Consider the following 24,227-nt stretch of genomic DNA (forward strand, 5'->3'; position numbering starts at 1 on the left):
AATCAATGAACCGTTAGACACGTGTCAAATTATAACCCGAATAATTCAGTCGTTATATTCCGCTGATCTACGAAGTGTGGGAGAAAATCGGACACGGAAAGGGCTTGAATTATTCGAGTTAGTCAAATTACATAACTGATTACACTGTTATCTTAATTTGGAACAAGTATTTTACAGTTTTATCGCTAAAAAATTGCCAAAAGTTAGATACGAATAAATGAATTATTTTTCAGTTTCAGATTATTTCAATGATCAATTTTGATTTAATTTCGCACTGAATAAGTTGTTTAAATTTTATTAAATTTTTTTTCAGAATCAAGGATTTGTATATTTCTTTACAATATTCTAAGTTTGTAAGAGAATGATAATCCCTTACTTCATGATAAGTACTCGCTAACGCTCGTACTTAATCATGAAGAAAGGGATTATCATTCTCTTACATATACATAGTATATGGAATCGTCCAAACGGATTACCTAATATTGATATAGGTGAAATATGTAGATTCAGAATTGTGTACACAGAAATAAGATCAGAAATAAAGCCCTATGTAAGGTGAAAACAATAACACAACTGTATAAAATCATTGTTTATTAAATTTGCTTGCATAAGAACCATGAAGTTAAAATTTATAACGATTACGTTTGTCCTGTCAACCCCTTTTCTTCATTGCATCAAGGCTTCCGTTGCTTTACATCGAGCAGCAATTCAACCAATCGAGGAATGTTAAGTTGGGACATACCTCTATTTTTGGAAGCGTGATCTTTACATCGAGGCTTGCGTTGCTTTACACCGAGGCCACAGTAGTTCGACCAATCGGGGAATGTTTATTTGGGGCATGTGACCTATTGAACTGCAGGTTTTATAATATTTTAATCGAAATTGTAGAAAAATGAAATGTTGTTAGTACATACAAAACAGAAATTGATGAATACTTTTAGTAAAAGATAATTTGGATCCGGGTTCTGTGTATTCACATCATTTGTACAACTCTCCTTACTGATGCCATTTTTTGGAATTTCTGTGACCTAAATGGTTCGCGAAAATTAATATTTTATTATATATATAGTAATAACACGTTTGATCAAGGATTTGTATAAAAATCCTTGGTTTGAGCAATATCTTTCAGGACAAAAACGAATTCTATATGAAAAGAAATTTTTACTTCATGCAACCAAACTTATATAATACATGAACCGTTTGGGCGGAAGATGTGGTATGATTGGCGATGAGACAACTCTTCACAAGAGACAAAATGCCACAGAAATTTATTAATTATAAGTCACCGAACGGCCTTCAAACAATGAGCAAAGCACATACCACATAGTCATTATTTCATAAATTATTTCGTACAATATCTTAAACAGAGAATTTGGTCAATAAAATACACATCGGATTTCCTTCTGACATACTTGTTCTTAAAAAAAAAAAATCTTTTTTTTTTCATATTTTACATGGGATAGATTTAGATATAAAGTATTCACATTATCTTGTATTCCAAAAATTGTTATTTTCGTATCATATGGTAAAAGCATATTTTCTAAGCAATTCGTACAAAGCATAATCTTTTTTTTTGACAAAATTATATCTTCAGCTCTAAATTAACACATACGGGATATTTTTCGTAAATCATGTGCTAAAAACTGTGGAACATTTTAAAAAACATTTGTCTCCTTTATATATTTGAAAATGAAACATCATTTGACTTGAGTTCGATATATGCTTTTTTTAAATTCTTTTACTTTAAGATAAAACAAATGTCGAACAATGAATAAATAAGTACCGTATGAAGCCTTTGTAAACAGCTATATATAGATTAGACCGTTGGTTTTCCCGTTTGAATAATTTTACACTAGTAATGTTTGGGGCCCTTTATAGCTTGCTGTTCTGTGTGAGCCAAGGCTCCATGTTGAAGGTCGTACCTATACCTATATTGGTCTCATTTTACAAATTGTTACTTGGATTGAGAGTTGTCTCGTTGGCACTCATACCACACCTTCCTATATCTATGTTATTCATATTGTCTATCAAACTGGTTGAAAACTAGTTGATTTGATAAACCACAAGGACGCCACATGATTTGTTCCCTATTTAATCGAAGTTCGTAAAGAGTAATCTAAAGTGGAAGCAAACATCATGTTTTATAGTTTTTCAGAATTTACTCATATTTTTTTAGTGAAACCATTTGTATATACACGCATCTAAATTCTTTAAAAAACTTTTACATATATCTATTCCTTTTGTCTTGGTATCTCCTACATAAACCTTTTAACAAGCTGACCACACTCTAACTTAATATTAGTTAGCGCACATCAGAGTCGTGCACCTATTGCAAATAACTTTGTCGGAAAAGAAATAAAACAAAAGCAAAATTATTTGTCCTTTTAATCATTGTAAATAAAAACAACACATTTAATTATAAAATATTAAACATTAATCTTTTCGAAACAATTGTTAAGTACTTAAAATAAAAAGATTATGATTGTTTATTCAGTTGTTATATTAAATGGCACGTGGCAATCGGTTCACTGATTTTCGGCATATCAAAGAAAAGCAGGCACGTGCCTAAACAATGCTTAATTACTAATTTATTTGTGATTATTTTTCTATAAAATTTGAAATTTATGCATTAAATATCAATATCTACCATAATATGAAAAGAAATTACATGTTACAGCACCACATCTAGTCCTTAGTGGCATATTATAAGTCCTTAGTGCACTAAGGACTCCTTAGCAGTGTTTAGACGCACCGGTTCCTGGATTATTAAGTTAGTTATCTATATACAAATCCTTAGTTGTCTCGAGAATTTGGAGATTGGTATATTAAAAATTTCTAATCCTAGGTTTTGTTTTTGTTAAATTGTTACATGTTTTAATCAAAGCTTCATAAGTCAGTTTTCTCAAATTAATTAATTAAATATTTTTTTTGTTGATTTAACCCTAACGAGTTTCTAGCGAGAACATGCACCCTTATACATAGGTTAAATACCTGTAACCTACTAAATTAATTAACAAAAATTATTTATGAACTATTTACGACCTAATTACACACTAGTTTATTAATTAGATGTGATAATTAGCGTTTAAGAAGCCATAAAATTGTCTGCAGGTAAAATTTCCTTTGAAGTTCAGGTAGATGAGCATCCTGGCAATAAACAAGGTACAATTAAGTGTTAGCTACTGTATACACACGGAGTTTGACAGCGTCCCAACAGCTTGCGAGGGAGGAGCAACATTAAGGTATAAATCATTGTCGCCCTGTCTCATGGCCATTATTTTTCGCTTAGCCATGAAACAAAATAGAGCTCAAGAATTAGACTGGTCTTCGAAGATAATGGACAACTTTCAGACACCTTGTAACAGATACTGTCAAACTTCTCTATTTGAATATGGTAGGTCTTGATTTCATTTTATGCTTATCGCAACTTTTACTTTTTCATACTTCAAATAATTCTCAAATAGTAAACCGACTTTATTGTGTTTAATTTATAACTTTTTTTCTGAGAAAAAGCATGGAGTTAAAAGTAGCTAACATAGGAATAACCTAGAGCTCTGGGAATAACCATGCAAATCGTATTGTTTTTTTTTTTTTTTTTTATTAGTTTGAATATTTTACTATAATTATGACTTGAACAGGAATAGTCTTAAAAGATGATTTGTGTATATTGAAGCAAACTCATTTATTTTGGTAAACGGGAAGAAAGTCAAAAGACAAAAAGATCAAAAAATTGATAGGACAAAAGTCATGAGATTGATTGGTAGGACACACGATATATTTTGGTACAATCAGAGACATATAATACTATATTATATGTCTCTGGTACAATGAAGTCAGTCAAAACACTTTGGCATAATTTTCAATAAATTCGGATGATGAATACCGTTGCATAAAATATCAAAATACCGAACTCCAAGAAAACTCAAAACGGAAAGTCCTTTATCAAATGACAAAATCAAGAGCTCAAAAATCATTATAGTATAACGGAGACATATATGTCTCTGGTATAATAGTATCTACAGAAGTCCATAACTATCATTGTCATTATAATACTTCCCTTGCTAGTATTAAGTAGTAAGGAATGGAGCCTGTAATAATATTACGTGTCCGTGTTTATCCGGACACACAATGCATGTCAGCTTTGTTTTGCATCGAAAATAGGATATATCTTATGTATTTGAGTTATTTCTGGGACATATATAATGTTTGTATACTATTCACAGGATATTTATTAAGTGTCAATGCAAATAATTTGCAATAATCTTTGTTTTTTTAAATTTCAGATTACTTAGATGAAATATTCAAAGATCTGCAAGATGTTCCGTCGTGTCAAATAACAGATGATCACACAGAACATACAACACCTTCACTGTATGACGAATTGTTCCACCCTTCGACTACAAAGAAACAACCAGCGACTCCACAACTAGACATCAATCGTCTTGATGAATCGTTTTACAAGAACTGGACTTCATTTCCACAGAACTGTCTTTTTACAAGAATAAAAAAAGAGGCCAGAAGGTCAAGAAAAGATTATTTAGCTGTAGTGGTGATGATGAGCCTACGCCAAAGAAAATGTGTACAGTGAACCTATCCTATAGCTGTTCAGAGGAGGATTCTGAGTTCACATGGTCATCAATTTGCCGGAGTTGAGACATCGTTATAGACATCATTTGTTAAATATTATCTTTGTTACGTTTTTATAACATACTTTGTACATGTAAATCATTAATGCATAGTGCTAAATAAACTACTATTATACATGATATATTGTCTTTTTGATTTTGAAAATGTGTGTTCACTATAGTATCCAGTACCATTTTTATCGCTTTTGGTGAGTTTCGTCAAACCCTATTGCAAATCATACCTAAGTATACCTAAGCATTGATTATTCATGTTAAGATAACGAGATGTGGTTTGAACGCCAATGAGATAGGTGTTCATCAAAGGCCAAGAATGTGGTCTAAGAACTTAAAATTTTTTAATTTACCTATTCAAACCATATCATTATTATTTGCTTTTATATATAAATCAGAAATAACCAATTTAAAATGAAAAATTTTAAAGAAAAAAAAAGGGAAAAAAAATCCCAAATTTTTTGAACCCCCTTATGATTCATCACCCCCAAACTCAATCACAGCCTTCCCTTTGTGGTATGGTACCTTGCAGTACAATTTCATAGAGATCCATACACTTGAACACAAGTTATTGTCTGGAAACTAGAAAATGCGTGTTTTTTGGCCCCATATTCCATAACGTATAGGGCAATTACCCCTAAATTCAAACCCAGCTTTCCCTTTGTGATATGGAACCTTGTAGTACAATTTCAGAAAGATCCATAGACTTACACACAAGTTATTGTCCTTAAACTAGAAATATGCTTGTTTTTTGCCCCTTTTTTGGTCCCTAATTCCTAAAATTTTGAGGCAATTACCCCCAAAATCAATCCAAGCATTCCATTTGTGATATGGTACCTTGCAGTACAATTTCAGAGAGATCCATACACTTGAACACAAGTTATTGTCTGGAAATTAGAAAAATGCTCGTTTTTTGGCCCCTTTTTGGCCCCAAATTCCTAAACATTTAGGGCAATTAACCTCCAAACTCAAACCCAGCTCTCCCTTTGTGATATGGAACCTTGTAGTACAATTTCATAAAGATCCATACACTTACACACAAGTTATTGTCCTGAAACTAGAAAAATGCTTGTTTTTTGCCCCTTTTTGGCCCCTAATTCCTAAAATTTTCAGGCAATTACCCCCAAAATCAATCCCAGCCTTCCCTTTCTGGTATGGTACCTTGCAGTACAATTTCAGAGAGATCCATACACTTGAACACAAGTTATTGGCTGGAAACTAGAAAAATGCTTATTTTTGGCCCCTTATTCCTAAACGTTTTGGCCAATTACCCCCAAACTCAATTCCAGCTTTACCTTTGTGATATGGAACCTTGTAGTACAATTTCAGAAAGATCCATAGACTTACACACAAGTTATTGTCATGAAACTAGAAAAATGCTTGTTTTTTGCCCCCTAATTCCTAAAATTTTGAGGCAATTACCCCCAAAATCAATCCATGGCAAGCATTCCCCTTGTGAAATGGAACCTTGTGGTACAATGTCAGAGAGATCCATACACTAACACACAAGTTATGTCTGGAAGTTACAAAAATGCTTATTTTTGGCCCCTAATTCCCTAACTGTTGGTACCATAACCCCCCAAATCAATCCCAACCTTCCTTTTGTGGTATTGAACCTTATGGTAAAATTTCATAGAGATCCATTCACTTAAACTAAAGTTAGAGTGCGAAAACCAATGTGTCTTCGGACAATGACGACGCCAACGTCATACCAATATATGACCACAAAATTTTTTTGCAGTGGTATAAAAACAGACCAATTTAAATAACCTACTTCTCATAGTGACCTTTAAATCTGTAAGATCACAACAGTACCAACCAAGTTTTTTATATTGATGACCCAATAATAATGAAATGAAGTTAGTCTCTCCTGTAAGACAATGTACGCCTTCCAATGACTCTTAAAGACCAATTACTTGTATGAACTGAAAACGTGACCATATCACCACAATTTGTTGAAGAATTAACCAGGGAAATGCAATGAGGTCAAAGTAAAATTATCCTTCATAAATGCATGTACACCTTGCATGCATCTAGTATAAGGACCAAAACACAGTAGATCAGACTCTGTTTTAAACTAAAAATATTTTTTTTTCCGATTTTGAACCTTAAGAGTGTTTTGTCAGTTTTACACCCTAAAACCCAACAAAAGTCAAATTTGACGATTTTGATAAAATACGTTTAACCCCTTCGCCCCCAATCCCGCCTGTAGTCAAGATGGCCCGTATGACCCTCCATACTTTTTTAGAACTGCCCCAGCTGAACTCTCTTGACAGCAGGGACTTCAACCATGCAGATCATGGTCCATAAGCTCTTCTCAGATGTGTGTTTATGAAAATATGGCAACTTTAATGGCCTTTTTTAGAGTTCAATATCGGAAAAACGTAAAAAGTAGCCAAAATCAGGTGGGGTGGGAGTCTTATGATGGCCACTACTTTAATGGTATGGGCTGTAGGTATTAGCTATTATCATAAATACATGCATAGGTGGCAAGGAGGTATAATATGGCCAAAAGAAATCTGGTCTGTAAAATCTAGGTCACCGTTTTGTCAGAAATCTGTAAAAACGGACATTTAGGCAGACCTGGCTTGCCAATAATGATTCCCCAGCAAGACACTCAAGTCACATTTACTTCCAGTCAGTATGGATGGACTGCTGTAACTATAAGGTAATACTTGAATGACAAAGAAACACAGTTTGGTCAATGTTCACCTCTCAAGGTCGTATTAAAATAAAAAAATAGACTGAAAATTAACATTTTTCAGTAGGTTCAAACCCACCAGAAAATATACCACCTCCCACCCAACCCCCCACCCATGCCATCCGCCCCCAAATCTCAATACATAGTTTAATAGATCAGCATCAAGATTCTACTAATTTGCATATGTTTGCAAATATTCGAAAATGCCTGATTTTCCAGAAATCTCTTTGGGTAGAATGAGTTAAAAGATCTTTGCAACACACAATTTTCCAATTTTCCTACTATTTATGATGTTGCTGCTTGAAATCTACTATATAGTGGTTCTAATAACAATATTATGTAAGAGATGGAGGTCAAGAATTACGGTAAGCAGTATTTTCAGCAACTGTAAGAAGTTTGATCCAGTAAAGTCCATTGTTTTTAATCCTTTATACCTTTATTGTAGATTTAACTTTTCCTGTACTGATTTTTATGGACCTTTTGTTGGCCCACTGAGTGAGACAGAGGATTGCAATCTCAAAAACAAGTTAAATCTCCTCCATACATTCCTATGCTGATCCCAAATCAGTGGTTCTTAATGAGAAATGTGTTGATGATAGATCTCTGATGTTTTATTTAATCAACTTTTTTAAAATGACATGTAATGATGTAAAAGACACCAGTTTGTTGTTGACCACTACATTTGGACCTCAAATGTATTTTGGTTATTTGTGTCATTGGGTTTGCAGTCTCATTGACATATACCCCACATCTTTTTTTCATACAATAAGCATTTTCTAGACAAATATAAGAAAAATTTGTCTGAGGGCACGAATGCCCCTCAAGCTTGCTTATTATATGTGAAAATACTTTTAGAGAGCATTTGATGTCACTGCTAGTTTTTAAAAAGTTCTATTGTTCTAGTTGTAGTTCCCTTCTGTATTTTTAAAGTTAGGTATGTTGTATTTATTCTTGCGATAACTTCTCTTATGTGTGCCAAATCCTTCTCTCAATTTTAGGCCTGTTTGTGTACTAATATTTTAAAAAGATGCACACCACCTTATCAGTCAAAAGGTGTTCTACAAAGATAACCAGTCCTTCACCTTTCAATTGATACCTAATTACCAAAATATATTCTACATAGTTTGATATTTACACCTATTAATAGGAACCATTTTGTTTTAAATATGTACTACTTTCCAGTCTGTTCTTTTTGACCAGGCTTGATTTGGTTGTGTTACGTCTTACAAAGTCTACCCATATTATTTTGCAAACAGGGGGGGGGGCATAAAAATACCTGTAGTTGAGCTTTTTTTACTCATATTAAATGACAAGATTAACTTATCTCAAAAACTTGGGATTCTGATCAGTGAATTATGAAAATGAAGCCAATGCAGCATACAAATACCTGTAGTTGATCTTTTTTTACTCGTATTAAATGAAACGATTAACTGATCTCAAAAACTTGATTCTGATCAATGAATTATGAAAATGAGGTTAACCGTTGAACAAAAATATTATCTAAAATAAAATATTGGTATGTACAATACAGAAGCCTACCATTGGTGTAGAAACAAACTTGAAAGAGGAAGGGCCAACAAGGTACTCTACATGCATACATTCAGGTTTAATAACATATCAGAAGGAAGTAGCAACAATACTCAGATTGGCTAATTATTTAATTTAATGAATTGAATTCTGAAAACTTTTGTACATGATAATTTCAAATATAAATATCTATCTTCAGTTCTTCTTAAAAATTTGAACAACATTCTCAGTAATAGCACAGATGAATCATTTACTGAAGTAACTGAAATAGACAACGGATCACAGCAGCATGTCAATTAAGAAATTCCATACACATTCAGTTAATTTCATGAACAGAAGATGATCCAATAATATATTGTTTTTATTTACATGGAGATCCATTTAATCCAGTTATGAAGTGTTTTTCTGCACATAAAATTGCACATTGTGTATTTTCCCCCAAAATCTTTCCATTACTTGATACGATATAACATTTTCCTCTGCATCCTATGCTGAATTTCCCCTCTTCTCAACATGAAATGTAGCACTTTTTGAATTGATCTTTCAGGGTATTTCTGAAAATAAATGAGAAATAGTAACATAAAAAAAAAAGAAAATGCAGTATGATTACCATTGAAACAACTATCCTCCAGAGACTAAAGGACCAGGATGAATACAGTTACTGTAAATTCAGAAATTATTGCGTGCATTTATTATTGCGATTTTGTCATTTTAGACTAAAATGCGGTTTTAATTTTTGCGATATTGAGAAAACATTCTGTTTAATTCATATAAAAAATTTCAAAATGCGAGTTTAAATTATTGCGATTATAATCCTGTCGCATTGTTCGCAATAATAAAAACATCGCAATAATTTCTGAATTTACAGTATATATAAATTTATTGAAAACTAAATGATAATCTGAAGTCTCTATTTAACTAGTATTTTATCTTTCTGCCTACAAATAGTGTTTTTACTGGAACAATGATTGTAACTCTATAGAATTGAGCATAACAAATTCACTTAAAGATAAAGCAATCAAAATGTGCACTTTAATACATTATACAGAATGCGAGTGCTTGGAAGAAGTCATCAATGAAAAATAAATGTACATAGATGGTGGGTCACTCTGTGAATTATTTGTACAACCGTAATTAACATTTGAATCAGGCATTAAATGTTTATAAAACTTTCTTAAGTTTATTTGATATTGAATGAAATTCGTGAAAGAGCTCCCCTTACATTATGTATAATTATATAATATTATGGAATATATAGTGTGTTTTAATAGAGTGAAAACAATTGTAAGTGTTGTTTTCTGAGCCAAGCCATTTATAATTGATTTTCAAATTTTCACCAAAAAAAAATGACAATGTGCACATCTACAAATAGGTGAAACAACTGTGGAAAATTTCATCTATGTCCTATCCATTCTTTGATTTTTTTCCAATTACAAAATTTATTCCTTAAAATTTGGGATTTTATGTTTCATCATTGTGAAACAATATAAAGGAGCTTGCCACTTTAAATCAAAGGCATCTTTACAACAAATTCAGAAGGCTAACACGAACACCAAAACATGTTTGTTAGCAAGCTGTACTAACCTGTCTGGCAAAGTCTTGAATAATTGCATGTTCTGATACTTGGGAACCAATGACAAATCTTCGTTTAATTTGTTTTTCAATGCGGCTCAATAATTCTTGATCTTCTTCAGTGGTAAATCCTTCAACACCTATTCAATGGATATATGATAATTCACAAAATTGAATAAACATATACAGCATTTAGGCCATTTTTAAAACTTGAGTTTACTTTAAGAAATGTTGATTTTGAATTATGTAACAACTGGGCTACGTTGTAAAATATTATTAATATATTTATCTTATAAACATTGCCAATGATATCCACCTAAATATTTTGACAAATTATTTCACAAAATGCAAAGCATGAAATTTTCAAACCTGACAGATTTCCTGACATGGCAGCATCTAATGTTGAGACCTGGAACAATCTTAATGCTTCATCAACATCAGCACTGGTAGCAAAAGGTGAAAGTCTCATCTTAGCTAGGGATTCTGAGATTCTAATGATAGCCTCCAATTGCCTAGAACCATAAATATTATTATTACACCAATGGGCCATTTTAAAGATAGAAAGCAGAGGTAAATATAAATGGTCAATTATATCATGACCCTTATCTTCTAATCTATGTCTTTGGTCATCTATGCTTTGTTACCTCCCTTGTATTTACTCCATAAGGACCCAGAATAAGAGAGACATTTCAACTTATCTAAAGATTTGTTTTCTGTGTTGCAAATATGTATCAATTTATTACATGCAATTATGTATTACAAAAACCAAAAACCCTGTAATTTTTAAGAGGGCCACAAGCATCTTAAATTAATCTTTGTAATATCCTATCTAATAGTCCTGGTAATAAACTGTGGACAGAGATATCAGGTCTGTTTAAGGAAAGTGCCCCGATCCCCATCTAATCTTTTCATTCACTAAAAATCCCTACAGAAATTCACTACATGCTTTTTGCAACAGTTTGACTTCTTATTCAGCAGTTGATTGTTCTGATTATCAGATATAATGAAATGAATAGCAGAGCAATTATAAGTTAGTGAATAAATAAAACTATCATTGCTACCTAATTCTGGCCAGTATATTATCCAATTTATTAAAAATCAAACAATATTTTACTAAATGACTAAAACACAGTTTTACTTTCAAAGTCCTATTCTTCTGTATTATCTGTTACACACTTAATTTCCACATACTTTTTTCAAATTCTGTTTATAATGACAGTAACAGTTTTTAATATTTTGTTGTGTTTTTGACATATTTAAACACCCATGAAATTTTCTTGATTTGTTATCAACTTTTTTTAACATATCTTTTATGAAGGAAAGCAGGTTTTTCCTTAAAATACTGTGGACAACAACACACAAGTTGAATGCTACTGGAATTTCATCAGTCATTTCAACAAAAAAAAGATGAAATTGGAAAACTACTTCAATCCATCCTTCAAAGGTATAGAAATATATGTAAGTTTTTCATATCTTCAAAAGAACCAACCTGACAGTTATAGGAATGCTGATTCTCTTTCCTGTTTCCCTTTCATATTCACTGGCTCCATTTCTCATCAAAACATAACGATTCTTTAATTTTTCTGCTGCATCTGTATTCATACGTGGCCCACATTTCCTGAAATTGTAATAATCATATTTCATATCCAATATTATTAGCACTTTTGGAGAAGCTTCACAGTCTGTTTTCAATGCATCATGCTTGCATCAAATGTGGACTTTGTAATTGTAATTTGTAGGTTATGCACAAGGAACATTTTAGAGTAAGAGCACACCGGTGGGCTCAGAATCAGAATAAATGTGTGCTTGTGGGACACCATTTCCTCCAGAAACTCTTGCATTGTGAGCTATAATGAAGTTAAAAGATTCATCTCAGTGTATCAAAGTAAGGGATATAATCATTAACCAGGTGGTGCAAGTTTTGTACAAACAACCACTAAGTATGGAACTTACAATCTCAGTGCTGATCACTGAAGATGAACTACTTAAGAGCACTGGGCCACCTAGTCCCATACACCTTTACATTAAATCAATTAGGTGTGTACTGATTAATATTTTTGTCAGGGAAACAGGATTTATTTGTAAGTTGTAAGGACTATTTCATTAAAATGTATGTGGGAGGGTAGGAAAGGAAGTTTATTGAATGTGGTTCATAGGTCATTTTTCAGTATGCGTCTATTACCATTATGCAAAATATCTAAAAAATTCGTAAGGGTTCCGCGGAACCCAGTGTCTTGCCTACTTTTTCTGTTAATCGCAGGCTCAACAAAAATGAGGAAGTAAATCAATAAAAATATTCATCTTGATACTATCTTTTGATTGTAAGAAGCTTCTGTCCAAGTTTGGTAAAATTCCAGGATAGTTTATGAATCTAATAAATGTTTAAAAACTTTAACTGCAGACTGAATGTAATGTTAACTGGAAGAAAACAAAATTTCCTTCTAGATACTAGCATTTGATCATAAACAAGCTTCTGTCCAAGTTTGGTACAAATCCAAAATAGTATAAGAAAGTTATTAAAATTTTAAAAACTTTAACCACAGAGTGAATATGTTGTTTCCTGGCAGAAAATCTAAGTCCATTTAAAAGTAAAATACGGAAAAAATGGATTTATTTTTTTACAAAATTTCCTTCTAGATACTAGCTTTTGATCATAAAAAAGCTTCTGTCCAAGTTTGGTACAAATCCAAAATAGTATAAGAAAGTTATTAAAATTTTAAAAACTTTAACCACAAAGTGAATGTGTTGTTTCCTGGCAGAAAATCTAAGTCCATTTGAAAGAAAAATAAGGAAAAAATGGATTTATTTTTTTACAAAATTTCCTTCTAGATACTATCTAATGATCATAAACAAGCTTCTGTCCAAGTTTGGTACAAACCCAGGATATTTTAAGAAAGTTATTAAAATTTTTAAAACTTTAACCACAGAGTGAATGTAATATTTACCGGCAGAAAAACTAAGTCCATTTATAAGTAAAATACGGAAAAAATGGAATTTTATTTTTACAAAATTTACTTCTGGATACTATCTTATGATCATAAACAAGCTTCTGTCCAAGTTTGGTAGAAATCCAGGATAGTTTAAGAAAGTTATTAAAATTTCAAAAACTTTAACCACAGAGTGGACGCCGCCGACGCCGACGGAATGTAGGATCACTATGTCTCGCTTTTTCGACTAAAGTTGAAGGCTCGACAAAAATGGTTCTTGGTTGTAGGGATATTTTGAAATTCCCTTCCTACCCTCCCACATACATTTTAATGGAATAGCCCTAATTGACTCGTAGCTTTCAGAATTAATCTAAAATGTTTTTTCCAACCTTACCTTCTACAGTAACCTATATACTTTTTCAGTGTTTCTAGACTTATCTCTCCTTCAGCCTGCTCTTCTGTCATTTGCAAGGCATTTAAATGGACATTCATCACATGCTTAGCTAACGTCTGAAGAGAAAAAAGAAAGACAGTATAAAATCAAAGCGCTTGTGAGCAATGAAGGGTCAAGGTTGCTTTCATTTTGCAATTTTGTGAATTTTAAAATAAAATGTTAAAATTGTATTTTGCTCGGCAAATTAAAAATTTTGAGTTAGGAGTTATCTTCTTTTGTTCATGATTATACATTTGCTGTTGAACTGATTTTTATAACAGATTCATACACCATGCATTACTTTTAAATAAAAAAAGTTTTCTTAACAAGTATGGTAATTCAAAATACATATTATATTGTAACTTGAATATCAAAGTATAACTTATCATCAATAAATTGCATGACGTTGACTGGCTAGGATCTAAATAATGATCACTTCACTGCACTATTTTGTTTGATCGATCAAAAGCAGTGAAAAACCTTGGGAGATATAGATATCAAGTCAGTACCATATGGTTTTTGCATTTGATGCTATCTTTCCCCAAAAATCACTGTCTCAAGTATTCACTAAGAATTATACCCGTTTAGCTTTTATCCATAATTTGCCAAAACTGTAATCTGATACCTGGATTTTTTTTTTTGTTTAAACAATATATAACTTGTTTGTGCCTCTCCAAATAATTGATGCTTTTAAACATTTCTCTTAACCTATAGATCAACCAAATCTACTCTTATTCTTACCATGTCCCGAGCTTCATTATGTGTATCCTTGACAATGAAAATCATATCAAATCTGGACAAAATGGTTGGCATGAAGTCAATGTTCTCTTCTCCTTTTGTATCATCCCATCGTCCATATACACTGTTTGCTGCTGCTAACACTGAACACCTTGAATTCAGTGTGGTAGTAATACCAGCCTACAACAGTAATACACATTTAAACAAGAAGTTGAACAAATTGTCGTGATAAGCATGTCCTTACTGGCAACTCAAAGTATTGGAAAACAGGAACTCCAAAGTAAGTATCTGAGATCTGAAAAACACTAACATGCTACAACTCATCACTGCCAAGCTGCTGATTAAATATGAAGTCATTCTTTCCAGTTCTTACAAAATTATGATAAAAGTTTTTTTACTTCATTCAACATACTAAAGATTCCATATCAGCAAACAGGGTGTAGTTGTCTGACATATCTGTTTAGAGCTCACACATTACAACTGCTTACTGTCAAGCTGCTGATGAAATATAAAGTAATTCTGTTGTGGTATTGGAAAAAATTTTGACAGACATATTTGTTGGAAAATGGATGGACTGACAGACAAGGAGTATGCAATATTGCCCTGCCCGTTAGAGTGGGGGTTCAATATCTTAAGAAAGTATGAAACAATATTAAAGCTTCATTTCACATGATATTAGTCAACAAAAAATTCAAACATATATCCAGTTAAAATCTTTTTGGTTGCATCATGAATGGTTTTAAATACTTTCATGTTAAAAATGAATAAAGTAAGATGTATGGAAATCATTAATGAAATGGTAGCTACCAATTTATCAATTTTCTTATTCAAACACATATGAACATTAGCAGGAAATTATAATAAAGTTAGTGAGATAAGGACCTAACAATACCTTTGCAATAGATATGGTCTGTTGTTCCATAGCTTCATGTATAGCTACTCTGTCATCTTCTCTCATCTTGTCAAACTCGTCAATACATACAACACCTCCGTCAGCTAGAACCATAGCTCCCCCTTCCATTACAAAGTTCCTTGTAGCAGGATCTTTAGTAACTGAGGCTGTGAGACCAGCAGCACTACTGCCCTTACCAGAGGTATATACAGCTATAGGAGAACATCGCTCTACAAACTTTAATAGCTGGGATTTGGCTGTACCAGGATCACCTAACATTAGCAAATTAACATCTCCTCTTCTGGTTAATCCATCTGGCATTCTTTTAAAAAATAAGAGTAGTTTCAGTTTTTAAAACATCAGTATACATAAAAATTATAACCAACACAGATTCTTTTGATTATGATTATCGTAAGCCATAAAATGGTTTTAAAATACAGAAACTTTGTTTCACCTCTTTTACAGTACATATAATTGAAAATACCTCTCTTTTTTACTACCGAATGTGTGCATGGGACACAGATGCCGAGAGTAGCATCAATTATTTCTAAAGGAAAGAGTTTGCACTTGCAAAGAAATCTATAGCCTGGTTTTAGGCAGTTAATGCATCAAACGAACAATACAGAAACTAACATTTCCAATTTTCAAATGATTTGCTTGAGTATTAGTCAAGGAAACAACTGGAAACAAAATAAAAGAAAAATAATTTGCCCTTGTTGCCTCTGGATGATCACACAAAAATGTTTTACTAAACTTTCTTTGCATAATAGCTTAGCAATTTAAATATAACCCTTACACACTTTTTAAAGGAGAAGGTCCAGTAAGGGCTTCTTTAGCCTAAAATTTGAAGTACATCTGATGAAAGATTTTGACATTTTTTAAACACTTCAGTCGATTCGATTAGTTTATGTACAAGATTTGAACTGATTTGGTCATTAAAGACGCTCCAATTCAAGCTTAAATATGAAAAATCTTTCAAATATGCAACAAAACGTCACTTTTCAGGTGGTTTTTGTCCAAAATGGAGGTGGCCATATTCGTGTTCAGTCTCAATCTTTATATATGTTGTGTATCATCATCAAATACAACATATGTTCAAATATTAAGACTGAACACAAGTGCCGCCACTTCCATATTAGACAAAATAAGCACAAATGCTAAAATTGTGAAGATTTTAGTAATTTTGCATGAATTAATGATGCTAGTACCTGATGCATGTGCTTTGTGTTGTCAAAAACAACCCATATCTATGTCACAAAAGTATTCAACTTTCCAATAAATTGCTAAAAATTTACATTTTTAATAAATTTTTGAAATGCTATATTTTGGGGCCAAAAAATGGTCTTACCGGGTCCACTCCTTTATTTGGGGAGATACTGTAACAGTTAATTAGGCGAAAATGGAAAAGTGTTTTTTGACAACAATAACAGATTTTGAAATAAACTACCTCTTCCTTGAGCCTCCAAATAACAAACATGATATAGCTTTCTTCATGTCAATGCTACCATAAATGGATGGAGCTATGCTTTTGGCAATTGTTTCATAGATGTTTGGTTGTGATGCAAGACGTCTAAAGGCTTCTTCTTCCTCTGGTCTTATTGGAGCACCTGTACTGCGGCCACTTCCTTGTGTGTCTACCTGAATTCCCACCACACGGAAATATGGTGTTCTTATTCCCACATTCACCTTCTCACGAGAATTTTTCTGAAACACAATTTACATCAATATAAGATTATGTATAACACTATGAATATAATTGAAGTGTTTGTGATCACTGAAGTTTAAGGATTGTTTTCTTTTTGCAATAAGAACTTAAAATTAAACACTGAATTGTATTTAACATTTGAATATATTTTGAATTGAACTTATACTCCTTTGTTTATAATTGTACATTTGAAGTTGAACCTATTTTCAGAAAAGATTCATACATTAACAGATGATTAAGTACAACTTGTGTAAATCTAATAACTAACTATATTGAGAAGTCTGATTTTACACATATACATCATTTTGTAGCTTGAACATCTGTCAGGGCTATTCCAGAAAAAAATGTATGGGGGGGTTGGAAGGCAGTTTTTGTCAGAACCCACCACCTAGACAATTGTAATTGAGAATCATAGTGCATTATAGTGTGAAAAGTTGCTCTGATACCCATCACCCATGTATTATTAATATAAAGTGCCTTCCAACCCCCCCCATACAGTTTTTTCTGGAATAGCCCTGAGCATATATCAGCAATAAATTACTACATAGACTAGATTGTCCTTACCGCACTATGTTGTTTGAACTCTAAATGGTAGATTAAGCCCTGAAAGGTGTAGCTATCGAGCCAGTAACATAAGGGTTTGAATTGCATTTCATAAAAATATCCCCCAAAAATCAGAGATTTTTTTTAACTGTAAAATTGTTTTAAATAGTTGAAAGATTAACCTTTAAGCTTAAATGTATTTCAATTTTAGATTCTGCCTGAACTAAAGTCCATTCAGGAAGGTATTTCTAATGTTTAGACAATTGGGGAAAAGAGGCAATCCTAAGAGATAAGATAACATACGAGTATTGTAATCATGTAATACTAACCTTGTTAGGAACTGAGGTCTTTTTGATAGAATATATACCCACAACAGTAACACGGTTTCCAGGAACAATTTTATCACATAAATACCTGGAAAAGAAATTAATTGTACAAGAACTTTACTAAATTTTGATGGGTTGACTTATTGAAGAGCACTTCAAAACTCAGCAGCAAGCATATGTAATACATATTCAGGATTGTTATGTAAAATCAATAAACTAAGCTTTGTTCTAGACTGACTTGCTGAGTTGGATTTATAATGGGCTAGCTCACAAAAAAATAAAAATCCACAAAAAGACGTGTCACACTATACAGACAATTCTCACTCCAAGTTGACTAGTCTTCAGGTTCTTCTAAATACTGAAGAGAATTGGTACATGCAAGAAATTAAACCCCAGACCCCTTACCATTTTAATTTCTTGCTTTTGTAACACAATGCAGCATATGGTTGAAAGTTGAACAAATTTATCATGTCTGATAAATATTCATACCCTTTCCATATGTAAATCAATGTATCCTTCATAACTTGCAGTATAATAGGTAAAGTACAACTTTTGTTTTGTTACTGTGGATTCATTATTAATTATTGGATACCAGTTTTCATGGATTTTATGGGTACAGGTTAACCAGGAAATTAAATGTTCAACGAAAAACAAATCTTCTAATGGCTTGTAAGCAGACTTCGGTAAAACCACGAGATTAAATATCCACGAACATGTAAGTTTTCCTTAATCCAAGAAAATTGGTACCCATGAAAACAAATGAATCCACAGTATATGATTTTGTTTCTTTTTTTTCGCGGGGCAGTTTTGACTTAGGAGTAAGACCGCTGCGCTCGTCATTGGAACCTACATCTTTTGTCCTAAAATCATAATATCTTCACTCCTCTTACCGGTCAGCAAATAACTGAAGATGACGTGGCATCTCACCATTGGGAACACTCTCTGGTGCTTCCTGCAGTTTTAACACCTGGAAGTCCACACATTTACATTTGTCTGGAACTATGAAGAAAGGATCAACAGGACACTTTGGTCTTCCTGCTTGATCTCTGTAAAATACATGTAGTATGTTTTTATTCATTTATCTAATTCAATTCAATCCTATTATTTTATAACTGCTTAACCAGTCTTCATGATAACCTTTAAATTACAGGCCTAGAGCTAAATTTTTCGAAAATTTTAGTTAGATTCTGTTGACCTGTAGAGATGATTTTTACAGGCTCGAAAGCAATTTTACAAGCCTGGGCTGCTGGGCCTGTGGTTAAGCGTGAAGACTGGTTAACAGTTTTGATATAATTTAATACTCTTAAAATGTGAATAAAAATATTGTTTCCATAACAGGTCTTTTACCTAAATTTCAATTTTCTAAAACTATTCTTCCCTCCACATAGCTTATACAGGTGTGATCATATGGCATTGAATTGCCATCAATAAATCAATGTATATACTCACTATTAAATGGAAGCCAATGAAAAACAAGATAAAGATACAGAACACATACATGTATGTAATGCAACTTTAAGTTACACACCAATGCAGGTGAAATGGTATGTCTATCTATTAAGAGAAAACCAATGAAACATGATTAACAGTAGATATTGATATGACTACATTTAATTCATTCACTTGATACAATCAGAAATCTATGATTGCATCCCAACTGCTTAACGTACATGTATACAGTTTTTACAGACTATTTTGAAAATGCCAATAACTGCAACTGTTCTCAAGTCTAATAGATTTAACTGTTACTGTTATTTGCTTTTGAAAGTTCATAATCATTGTACCAAGTCAGAAATGTAATATTTCCTCTTAGCTTTATGAAGACTCTGGAATCTTTTTGTTTAATGGAACCTGTGGGTTAACATCTTGTATTTGTGATCATTGTTGCTGAACTGAGTTTCTGTCTATTCATAAGTTTTCAGAGAAATAAAAATAATAAATCTTATTCTACAGCAAAATAAAGAAGTGTAAAATTCATCAATAAAGGGCAATAACTCCTTACATGGGTTAATGTTACACATATCTGGGAACTCATTTACATAAATCCTTACGTGTTACATTTTCTTGGCAAGGCATATCCTTCAAGTCCAGGATTAACAGCTATATTGTTGACTGTGTTCCTACAACTTCTACACTGTATTGTAAGTCGAGTAGCTTTGGCTTTAATTGAAGATGCAGCTATCACAATTCCTGGTATTCTAACTAGCTTTGACATCTGTTCAGACTGCAAGTTAAATCGTAAACTTAGAAAAGGTACACATTTTAAATTATGTTATTGTGAAAATCAGTTCCACTTCCATATTTTTCCATTTTTGTCTCATTTGAAAGAATAAAGTCCCTTCCACAAACTATGAAGAAATCAGAAAATTCAGACAAACAATTCAGAACAATTTATCAACTTTATAAAAGTGTGGCTTAAACACTTTCAGTATTACTGCCTAGTTGGTCCATAGGTAGGTATTTCGTTTAGATCCAAAAAGATAACAGAGTGTAACATACCTTCAGAGCTCTAATATTACAAGGATTTGCAGCAGAGTTCAACATAACTTGTACATCTTGTACTTCCTCTTCCCCTTCTGGTCGGGGATTAGTCACTTCATCTGCAACTTCTTTAGCAGCATCTTCAAACTAAAATATCAATGTATCATTTGCACTTAATTTTGAATTTTCTTATACAGAAATAGAGAACTAAAGACAAACAGATAAAGTTTCAAACTCAAGTGAAATATGTTCTATTAGTTTTCGCTAATTTTTCACCAGTTTATATGTTACAATTCATGGTGGGATACCCTCTCCAAAACAAGGATCCGGATATTTTTTCACACAATTTCGGTCATTTTGAGATGAATTAAAAGTTGGTGCCACAACCAACTTGTATTGACTGTTTCACTGCATTTACTTCATGAATTTCTTACCATTTTTCTAAAAACGTTCAAGAACAGTTTAGGGAAGCCAACAGTTTAAAATTGAAAATATTTTATGGACTCTAAATGGTAAATTTCTCGGACTCGCTAACGTTTAATTCGATTTTGAAGACGAAATTAAAACCGGAAGCTTTGCGACAATACTTAAGTACAAGTAATTCCGGATTCATTTCCGGGATTCGTTTTGTTTATCAAATTGATAGGAAATCATCGGCGTTTTAATTTTATAACCATTTAAAAGTGTTTGAATATATCAGATAATAGTTTCAAATAGCATGAAATCATTTTGCATTTTACAATTAAGTGTCTAATCTGCTGAAGACAATTTCACGCATGCGTATTACATAGTAAATAAAGCACACATGTAACTTTTTTATTTTTATTTTAGGTGTTCAATTCTTATATATATTATGAAAATGCCAAAAGCAAAGAATTTTCATACCAAAGGTAAATGTTCAGATGGTTGATTGTATAATCTGTCAGCAAGAGATTCATCAAAGCTGGATACATCTTCAATGTCTACTTCTAACCAGTACTGTCCCAGATTGTAATTGCGCTTCAGCTGATCTCTGAATAAAAATTTTAATAATATACATCTTCAATAGCAGTTCTGGTCTCTTTTGTGGTACCCTGATGACCAGAAAACTGAAACATGTTACATGAAGAACTTGTATATGTAGTTTAGTACAGCTTTTATTGATAACAGAGACTATAATTTTGAGATATATGTCAAGTCTACTCAACTGTGTCATACTGCTTACATTGGTAATAAAGACTATAAGTTTTGGAATTATACATGGTCACAAATTACCTTTTATAAGACTACAATTTTTGTGACGTGTACGCAAGTTCCTTAACACAATTTGGTAGATGTAATTATTCAAAAGGAAGATAACTCTATCTAATACTTACATCTGCCAAATTGTTCAGCCAAAAAGATAAGTGCGTATCTAATAGTCAGTAGATCCGGATTTTATCTTGTTTTTTCCATGAAAGTTCTTTGAACTGTTTTCAAGAGTGAAACTGTCATGAATGTTTGTATATTAGGTTTATGGTTGCAATTCATCAACCAAACAGCAAGCAACCTATTTATATAGGGGGGATGGAGAGAGAGATTAGAAAATTCTGGAATCCAGAACATATTATCTCGATAAATTTGTTCAACAATTTGAGAGTTGGAGGTTCAATGAGTATGATTTAAACGCCTCAGGTATGATTGATGTTCAAAGTCTGTCAACCGTAACCAATCCGACTATTGATAATCAATATTACAGTGAAGTCAAGTTGCATATAAGCATTTTTGGTCTCATAAATCTTTAATAGCCAGCCCAAGTAAATACACGAACCTATAAGACGAGAACTGGAATCGTTTTGCAACGGAGATGAATTTGAATCTGTAGAGTCACCATTCAGGAAAGCTGAACCAAGTTACAGACATGAAAATAACTATAAATGTCCCTTTTAAGATTTATAAAGCAGTCAAAACGCTGGTTTACATTGTCAAAATAATAAATAAAAAAAAAAAATACCCAATTCGAAGACAGTCCCTTTAATAGGAAACTAGTCTTCCTTAAGTAATGACTATCTTACAATAGCAAATACTAGTTTGACTCCCTTTAATGTTATACTCTTGGGTGTGCATTGGCCTATTAAAAAGGGTGTGTGCTTTATTCAACACCAAGCTCTTCAAGGAAAAACTCGACCTTCTGTTGACTTAAGGATCATAGTCATGTCAGTTTTAGGAATTTTTGTCAAATTTTCTGAACCCTTTGGTTTTTCCCTACGTTACTGGGTAAAATATTTTGCCCCATATCACATACTTTTCTTTTCATAGAAGACTTCATTCGCTCATAAAAGGTCATTATCAAAATTTAAGCAGATGCTATATTTCTTTTCTTAAGATTTGAGACCCAAATAATGCCAATGCTAAATATAAGGTAAAAGTCAGTGTCAGCCTTTTCCCACCATTTTTTAAACATCAAAGATCTTAAAAAGGATTTCCATTACCTATCAATATTTTAGCTTATTTTGTTCCTTAACTGATGCTCCTCTGATTTAAAGATTCAATTTTGAATTCCAGATTTTTTTAATTTCACCTGATATCATCCTTAAGTGGCAATAGTGTGATAATCTCATTGCATAGATACTACTAGAAAATAAAAAGCAACGATTAAAGTGTTTGCTTGATCCATGTTTGATATCAGTCATATCATGATACTTTTCATACATACTGCACTAAAAAGAAATGCAGCGATAGGAACACTTCAGTAAAGAAAATGTTAGGAAATGGAATATCTAATTACTTATACACTCGTCAATTTCTGCTACAGTGCTACCAGATGCTAATAAAATGTGAACATATCATGGGGATTTCAGTTCCACATAACAAAAATCTATAATTGATTCCCTCAAACATGTACTCTGTTAATTCTAGATCCTATTTTGATTGAAGTAAAGTAAAGATGGCACTTAGATTTGTCCAAGATATTTTGTCAATCCCAATTTCCCGTGGCCAAAAACAAGGCTTTCCCGTATCCCAATGAATTGTTATCCCAAATTCCCGACCTTTAAACAAGGCAATCCCGATTTCCTGTTGTAAAAATCGGCCTATCCCGGCACCCCGAAAATAGTCTACCTCCCCCCTTGTCTGAGGAAAGTCCCTCATTCAATGTATCCCATAATAATTTTGAGAGTAAAAGAAGATCTTTTTTTCCAATCACATTGAAAATTAATTTTTTTATTTAATTACTTTCTTCAGGGAAATTAGTTAGGGCTATATATCATTTAGGTTCGTTGGAGCGACCCAAAACATACCTACTTTTTCAGCCTATTAATTACTTTTTGGAAGTTTTCGAGATATCATTTGAGGATGGAGGGGGGGGGTGTCCAAAACAGGTTCTATGGTCTCAGAGGGGAAAATGTTGCTATTAAATGAATGTGTGTGCCATGACATCAATAAAATTTGTGATGATATACAATATTCAATTTTTTATCACCAAATCAATAATCATATAGCTTTTATGCCCAAGAATCTATCCCAACCTGTGAAACACAAGATCTCATGGTTTATACCTGTATGTGTAGGTAAAGTTTCCTTCGTGAAACTGTCTGATAAAGTCCTTTAATCTTTTTTTCACTTGTTGACGATTGATCTGATTATCATCGTTTTGATCTTCCGAACCGAAGTTGTCGCTAAAAAATACACCAGCATCATCGAACCCTGCCATTGTTGATGTTTTGTCTCACGTGTTGCATTTGGCGGGAACCTGTTAACTCCGCCTTTCTAGTTCCGTTTTATTCGG

General features: G+C 32.6%; 1 protein-coding gene across 1 annotated transcript; it reads right to left on the reverse strand.

The window, feature by feature from the left end:
• Positions 1-8,978: 8,978 nt before the first annotated feature.
• LOC127698861 (DNA replication licensing factor mcm5-like) lies at positions 8,979-24,199 on the reverse strand. The gene is made up of 14 exons (XM_052202561.1): positions 23,998-24,199; positions 21,368-21,494; positions 20,501-20,629; positions 20,053-20,225; positions 18,892-19,047; positions 18,005-18,089; positions 16,875-17,131; positions 15,428-15,749; positions 14,539-14,715; positions 13,759-13,874; positions 11,927-12,055; positions 10,807-10,949; positions 10,450-10,577; positions 8,979-9,419 (listed from the first exon to the last, which is right to left on the reverse strand). Exons 1-14 carry the CDS (start codon positions 24,150-24,152, stop codon positions 9,318-9,320), a joined length of 2,199 nt encoding a protein of 732 aa, XP_052058521.1. The 5' UTR covers positions 24,153-24,199; the 3' UTR covers positions 8,979-9,317.
• Positions 24,200-24,227: the final 28 nt, after the last annotated feature.

The sequence above is a fragment of the Mytilus californianus genome, unplaced genomic scaffold (assembly GCF_021869535.1).
Source record: "Mytilus californianus isolate M0D057914Y unplaced genomic scaffold, xbMytCali1.0.p SCAF_4, whole genome shotgun sequence".
Taxonomy (NCBI): domain Eukaryota; kingdom Metazoa; phylum Mollusca; class Bivalvia; order Mytilida; family Mytilidae; genus Mytilus; species Mytilus californianus.

What these genes read in the sequence shown, in the direction of transcription:
- LOC127698861 (XM_052202561.1), bottom strand. Translation starts at nt 24,152, where the DNA reads ATGGCAGGGTTCGATGATGCTGGTGTATTTTTTAGCGACAACTTCGGT. An exon ending in AGACCTCAGTTCCTAACAAG is followed by an intron (nt 17,132 to 18,004) that starts GTTAGTATTACA and finishes ATTGTGTTTCAG; the next exon opens with AAAAATTCTCGTGAGAAGGT. An exon ending in TATATAGGTTACTGTAGAAG is followed by an intron (nt 12,056 to 13,758) that starts GTAAGGTTGGAA and finishes TTACAATTTCAG; the next exon opens with GAAATGTGGGCCACGTATGA.